This window comes from Solanum pennellii, chromosome 1, assembly GCF_001406875.1.
Source record: "Solanum pennellii chromosome 1, SPENNV200".
Classification (NCBI taxonomy): Eukaryota; Viridiplantae; Streptophyta; class Magnoliopsida; order Solanales; family Solanaceae; genus Solanum; species Solanum pennellii.
The window spans coordinates 95,524,065-95,531,578 of NC_028637.1; the positions used below are offsets into that span (position 1 = coordinate 95,524,065).

The following is a 7,514-nucleotide window of genomic DNA, read 5'->3' on the forward strand; positions in this document are numbered from 1 at the left end:
TTTATACAATTAGAAATACAATTATACAATTCTATTGTATAAAGCGAGAGAGGCGAGCGACAAGAATAAGCGAGCGAGAGAGTGAGAGTGACGAGCGCGAACATGAGGGAGAGAGGGACCGACAAACAGTTTGCTACGGAACACAAATAAATCAAAGGGTAGCTACTATATTTTTTTTATATTATTAGTTGGTCATTCTATACAATTTATCCCATTAAACAATCCTAATAGTATATATTAAGTTTGACTTGTTGGACACAAAGCTTCTGCGAAACTGAATAACCTTTACGTGATATATACAACTCAAACCAAATAGAGATATTAATAAGAAAAAACTAATAGTTATTGACTAACAATACTATTAGCTAAACACAAATATCAACTTAACTTTGTTTCAAACATATCACGATAAACAGAAAAAAGATAGACTAACAATACAATTAGCTAAATAGAAATAATAACTTAATTTTGTTCCAAACATATCAACGACAGAACACACAGAAAAAAGATAGACAATAGTTCATCCACTAAAATGTGGTAAATTCAAATTGTACAATACTATGATTAGATTCCAATTGATTTACTGTAGGAGAAAACAATCTGTAGTCATTTTAACACTAATATCATCTAAAATCTGGTTTCTATGCCAAATTTTGCATTTCACAGCATGTAAGAGTAAAAATCTCAGGGAAAACCTCAATATCCACTTGTTTATTTTGAGTCCAAAAGATAGAGAGGTTAATGAAAAATCATAACCAAATATAGAACAAACAAAAACTTATCAACAGAAGTAAGTAAAGAATTGGCCTTGACCACATTGTAAAACTAGTATAGAATACTCATTGTTTATCTTGAACAGGTGCTGGTGCTGTCCAATACAGTTTAGTAGCAATTAGAAGCTTTTCTCTAACATGAGGACCGCCTTCGTGATCAACCATCCTGCTTTCCCATTGTAGTCCGTCTAATATGCTCTTCACGTTTACCAATACATCCACATCGTCTCGGAATATTACACTGCCTTGTGGCCTTAATACTCTATCCATTTCCAATAATATATCTTCCATTTCACATCTGCAATACATAAACGTGAATCAACGAGTCAACATTCAAGAAACGTTCCTCCAGAAATGTGAACCTTCCAAACGGTAATTACCTGTCCTGGTATAGGGTGAATACCGAATCAGCATGTATGAAGTCGTAAGTTCGTGGATACGTTGACATTGCCTCACACCTAAACGAAAAGAGAGCATTCATCAGTCACAATTAGGAAAGCAACAGCAAAAATGAAATTTATATAGGAGCAGTAGGCTTTACCAGCTTTGGTATGTTCCAATTAAACCACGTTCGAAGATAACACCAAGAGTATTGACTTCAGCTTCAGCGGGGACGATGTTCATGACCCAAACTGGATCATCAACAAGTGCAGCTGCAAATCCTCCCAGCCAAGCATTCATGTCAAGTATGTTACGGTACCTTCCACGTTCAGCTAATTGACTGTCCAATGCCTTGTAGTGGGCGACTCTCTTCTTCCACAATTCTGTATCTTCAGAGAAGCCCTCTGCAGTAACTCCCTCTATACTAGAACTAGCAATCCTAGGAGGGACCGCGGTTAATCTTTCCGGCCAATTCTCCAGTGGCCCTCCAGCGACATCTTTAACACTGGACACTTCAGGAAGTGGACTCAAACAAGCATCTATCTTGGTGTACCTGGAAGATTAAAGACTTGGATAAAAACATTTACAGAATACTAACTTATTTTTCTTAATTTGTGGGGCATAGTTTTGATTTCATTAAGTTGAACAATACTTTTTTATCAGGTATGGTAACTTTCTAGACTTGTGTGTGGTACTACGAAAGACATATGCATCTAAACGTCTCTTTTAGAAATTTGTTCAAGAAATTCATGTATGAAAGAAGAACGCGTCCTGTGCAGCAAGAAAGTGGACAGAGGAAACAACAAGTCTCCTGAAGTAACATTGGTCGAATTATAATCATTCGAGTAGTAGAACATTACCATGCTTTGTCGGGATCTTGTTCCTGGCAAAAAGGTGGCTTCCTGAAGACCTTTCGGTTAATTTTGCAATGCACATGATTAGTAGGCTTCTGCCAAATTGCTAGATCACCTCTCTGAGTTACTTTTTTCCAGCATAGGCTTCTTGCAACATTTTCAATTTGATCTTGCTCTGCTTTCAAATCGTCAGCTGTTCTGTTCCAGCCCCTCCAATGATCTTGCCAGTTAACGGGTGGTCCCGAGAGAATCCAGTATCCACCAGGACGTAAAATTCGATCAACCTCAATTAAATATAGACCATCTACACCACATCAAATGAATAAAAACTAATTAAAAAGATTGATCTTCCTTCGTGAAGAAGGAGTAGAAAAGGCAAAGGTATTAATTATACCATATTTTCCCCAAGGGATGAGACAGCGAGAACAATGTGCCATGTCAAATGCCCTTGCAGGATAAGGTAGCCGATTAGTAGCTAATATGCCAATCAATGCTGGAACTCCTCGCTCGAGGGCAAATTGAACTTGAGCTTCATGTGTATCTTTAGGTGCAAAGGAAATTGGAAGGATGTCTCTGGGAAGCAAGTAAGCCCCCCAACTAGCAACCTGAAGTTGCGTAAGGTAAAATTAGAGCTCATATGGTTAAGGAAAACAAACGGATAAACTTAAGGATTCAATTCTGATATTGTATATACAATTTAATATTTTCACAAAACCCCTGGTGCCCCTAGCTCCACCCCTGGTATATGGATACATACTCCCCATTAAATAAATGTTCAAATTTTATGAGCATGGACTTTCCACAGGTTGTAATGTTTGTAAAAGCTTTTGCTAAAAATTTGGATCATTTGAGTATTCAGTTCAACCAGCCTAGTCAAGAATAAGTTATTTGTGGACCACTTTTAATAAAATAAGCACAATGCAACTTCTATAATTAGCTACCTACTATCTTGTTAATTTCAATAAAATTGCAATTAAGGATTGGTCCAAAGAATGCTTATATCGGAAAAACTAAAACAAATGGCAAAAATAAATAAAATTTAAACAGCATTATCCTAAACAACAAATAAGTTCCATAGTTGCATCAAATGTCAAATTCATAATAGGATTACACTACAAATGTGAAAGCCATAATAACTTTTTCTCTCATAGCAAGTTAATCTACAAGTGATTAATTTGTGCTTTTTCTATTTTGGCAAATCAATATAACATATTCTTTAAGTACAATTGAAGGAAACATACATTTTGGGTTTCAATCAACTGTGGATTCCACTAAGTTTACTAAAAACGAACTACTTAGCACTTTTTTCTCTTTTCAAATCAAGTAAACCAAATTACTACCAACCTTTTTACAGTAAGACCAATAATTTCAACTCTAGGAATGAAAATCCCACACTTAATATATTTTTAGCCATCATCTTGTTCAACCACTACCAACCCCACCTTCAACCAACTATCTAGGACCTCTTTTTTTTTATAAAAAATAATCGTGGTTTCAAGACCACTCAACTAATTCTACGAAATACATGTCAGTTCCCACCTGCAACATGTACCAGATAATTATGTCCACCAAGACTAGGAAGACTATCTTGGACTTCTATTATATAATATATATATATAGAGATATATATATATATTAGAAGTGTCCACTAAAGGTTTAATTGGAAAAAATAACAAAGTCAAATTTATGTAATTCATTATATTTCTCTTTTAAAATGGAAGTATGTAGTTTTTGACAACTTCTAAACCAATACGTTTGAAAACCCATGTGCATTGCCATCAACTTACCTAATTCTTTTCTTGAAAAGTCAAAGCTTCAAAAGAAAATGGGACTATACCATGAAACCCAATATATGCAATACATTTTAAAAATAGAATGTAAATTTCCATAAGAAATGACTAAACGTAAGTCATTTTTGTATTTGATTGACAAAAAGTATTAAGACATTATTACGATTAACTTATTAATCCATGATGAATCATATGAACCAAAAAACTATTTCATTTGCAAGAATTATATTGTAAAAAAAATTAAATATTTTTTTGAAGATTATTTTGTTTTTTTCTAAGCAAATGAAAATAAGTCAACATAAAAACTGGGAAAATTCCAAATGAATTCAGAAATGTAATAAAAATAAAAACTTACTCCGCAACCGGTATCAATGGCGGTTCTAATGGAACCATCTTTAAGCTTGATCAATTTTCCGATATCATCAATATAAGCATCAGCGCCACGTGGAAACATGGTGCCGCCGCCGGGGAAGGTAAACCGGTCACCCTTAAACCGGACCCAATTCTGTCCGGCTTTCTCAACCGTAAGATGTTTATGAGGAACATTCGCATACCAAACCGAGTCACGACTTTGTGGCCATCGGAACGGCGGTTTATACCCAAACGGCGCCGGAATTCTGCACTTCAACAACTCATTCTTTTCTGGACAATGCCTTTCTCTGTAAGCAAGCATGTTCCTATCGAATTTCAATGATCTCTTCGAGTCTTCACACGGGGTGTACTCGGACAATTCAAGGTTACACGATGGGTAGTGGTTTACACGCGCCGATGATGAGAGTGGTACAAGTTCATCAGCGGTGTGGTGGGCGGTGAAGTCGATGGGAATCGATGAACGGGAATTGGGATTTGTGTTTTTGATTGATGGGTTGCATGGGAGGGTGGGTAAAATGGTGGCTGTTGAAGATAATTGACGGCTGGTTACATCACCACCTTGCGGCCAAAATCCGATTACATAGAAAGTGCAACAGAGAACAATTGTTGCAGCCACGTAGTAAAGATTAGATTTCTTGATAATTGATGTAATGGAGTGTGTCAAATTGGCTAATATCGCCATTTACACACAATTTTTTTTTAAAAAAAAAAAACGGAGCAAACAAAACTCAAAATCGAAAAACAGAGCAAGAAAAATTAAGTTGATGAACTTTGAAATTAGCTCTCTGTTTTTATGTGATGAATGAAATTTATTGGGCAAGGTGATGGGGTGGGGGGAATTGGCTGACGCGCTTACGCGCCGACGCTCCCTCGTGAGTAAAATTGATTGAAGAGAAGAGGGAACTGAAGAAGACGAAAAGGCCACAAGGAAGGAGAAGTATATTTATGGATGAGTGTGTGTCCAAATGTAAGAATTTATTTTTATTTTTTATTTTCGGTAACAATTTGGACTTTTGGATCTTTTTTTCCCATTTATTAATTACTTTTTTCCATACTTCTCAATTCTATTTATTAAAAAAATAAAAGAGTTTTAAGTTATATTAAAAATATTATCCTTATTTACTGTAAACGTGTAAAATGTAATGTAATTTGATCTGTTACTATTTGCTTCATTTTATAAGTGATCTAACAATATAAATATTGTTTACTTTATTAACTGGTTACTTTGACTTGACATATTTATTAAAAAATAATTAATAATATAAATAATTTATTAGATTATCTTATATTATTTTTTTTTATAAAATAATTTAGAAAATAAGTATTTAATATTTAAGGTAAAATACTGAAAGGAGTATTTATTATTTTTCAATAGCTTCACATTGAATTTTATTTTCATAAATGACAATAAAAAGATTTATCACATTATTAACTCGATTAACTTAAATTCTATCATAAAAATGTCAAAGTTAATATATAACGCGCTTAATCCGGAGATAATCATGGTCCCAGGAAAATATTTATTCGGTGATACTAAACACACCCTTTATTTGTAGTGTACTTAAAATTATACGAATATCCGTATGAGAAATTAAAACAAAAACAAATGGACAAAAGAAGAATTAATTTGATGTAATAGAATTCGAGCAGAAGGAGATATTTAAATTATGTATCAAATCACTAAAGAACGAATATTACAAATATATTTATGTGACCCTATTAAAAAGTTTTATGCTTTTCTTTTTTCGCCAGATATATACTTCAACATGAGTTTAAAATACAAATTTTATTATTCTCATGTTTGTTTTTGCTTTTGCTCTCATACGCAAGGAACCTGTTACACGTTTTTTTTTCGCCCAATGCGTCGATAGATTTAAATTTGTGTTAGGAAGTTTCACATTAGATAGTAAGTAGCGGTCTTATATTTAAATTTCATTGCAATAGAAAAAGATCAGGTCAGGAGTGGTGCATCCCCTTTAGCTAAGAAATAAGTCTTTCACTGCTCACATTTAAGACCTTAATATAAATATTTATTATGTTTTTACGAAATAAATTTAATCAAAAGTAAAAGAATCCAAGCTAAAGGTTTGTTTGAATTGCCATTTTGATTTATGACTTATAAGTCAAAAGCCCAAAAGTCATAAGTTAGAGACTTTTGACTTATTTTTTTTAGGAAAATTTAGCTAATTAGTCAAAAAAATCAACTTATTTAGTGATAATATCAATATTTTAATAATATTAGTAAACATGTCAAAAATGTCATTATTTTAAAAATAAATAATTATTCTGATATTATTAATATTTTCTCTCTCATTATTTATACTTTTTTTATCTCTCATAGATTACACATTTTCCTATATTTATGTAATGGGATAAATATTAATGTCATTTTAATTTTTCTCTCTCTTTTCTTAAGCTTATCAATTTCTCTCTCTTACTTTCTTCCTAATCAAATCCCCAGATTTTTCTCGCTTTTCTTACTCTTCTTTTCAATTTCTCTCTAACATTCTTCCAAATCAATTCCACAGATTTTCGATTTTCAATGTATTAATATTTTCTATTATTCTCATTTAATTTCGTTGCAAGATTTGATTTGAAGATTAACATTGATTTGGGTATTATATTTTTCAGATTCCTTATTTATTTACTTACTGATTTTAGTATTTTTTTTAATTTCTTTTGTTTTTTTGTTGTTCTTAAAACATTTTTTAGGGTTTGAGACTACATAATTCTCTCTTCAATGGACGTTTTCAAGAGAGTTACTAGAGGTATTGGACAAAATAATCAAAGTTCTTCCGATTTTCCATCATTTAATTTTTTTTCAGTCAAGAATTAAACAACAATGTAGGTTCCGCTTCTAAATCTAAGGAGGATATACGACGGGGAAAAATGCTTGAATCCGTCGATGTGCAAAATCCCACACAAATTCATAACCATGAAGTTGAAGAAGACCAATTTGTTGGAGAAGAGGTTTTTTTTGCATGTTCTGTGTCTTGCATGTTTAGTTTAATTTGTTTAGTAAATTTTAAGATTAAAAAAAATTCATGTTACAATGCGTTTGGAAGTGTATATGGAATTTTTATTATGTTATAGTTAGTATTTATTTTTGTATTTCATATATTTATTGTATTTTGTGTTCTTTTTTTTTTTTGTGTTAGTTATGTCAATGTAACATATTATATGAGTTTGATTGTGTATATTTCNTTAAGACATTATATGAGTTTGATTGTGTATATTTCATAGTTTTGATGTTTTTTGTATTCATAGATTTGGAAGTGTATATTGAATTTTGTTGTTGTTTTAGTCCGTATGTATTTTTGTATTTCATTGTTTTATTGTATTTT

At 32.4% G+C, this 7,514-nt stretch overlaps 1 protein-coding gene across 1 annotated transcript; it reads right to left on the bottom strand.

The window, feature by feature from the left end:
• Positions 1–509: 509 nt before the first annotated feature.
• LOC107011644 (probable methyltransferase PMT15) lies at positions 510–5,097 on the bottom strand. Its single transcript, XM_015211231.2, has 6 exons — positions 4,154–5,097; positions 2,403–2,613; positions 2,015–2,312; positions 1,315–1,707; positions 1,154–1,231; positions 510–1,071 (listed from the first exon to the last, which is right to left on the bottom strand). The coding sequence occupies exons 1-6, from the start codon at positions 4,850–4,852 to the stop codon at positions 840–842; spliced, it is 1,911 nt and encodes a 636-aa protein (XP_015066717.1). The 5' UTR covers positions 4,853–5,097; the 3' UTR covers positions 510–839.
• Between the last annotated feature and the right edge of the window lie 2,417 nt (positions 5,098–7,514).

Excerpts from the sequence above, each read along its gene's own strand:
- LOC107011644 (XM_015211231.2), bottom strand. The coding sequence starts at position 4,852 with ATGGCGATATTAGCCAATTTGACACACTCCATTACATCAATTATCAAG. Across the intron at positions 2,313-2,402 it reads CATCCCTTGGGGAAAATATG|ATGGTCTATATTTAATTGAG; the intron begins GTATAATTAATA and ends GATGTGGTGTAG. Across the intron at positions 1,072-1,153 it reads TTCACCCTATACCAGGACAG|ATGTGAAATGGAAGATATAT; the intron begins GTAATTACCGTT and ends TATGTATTGCAG.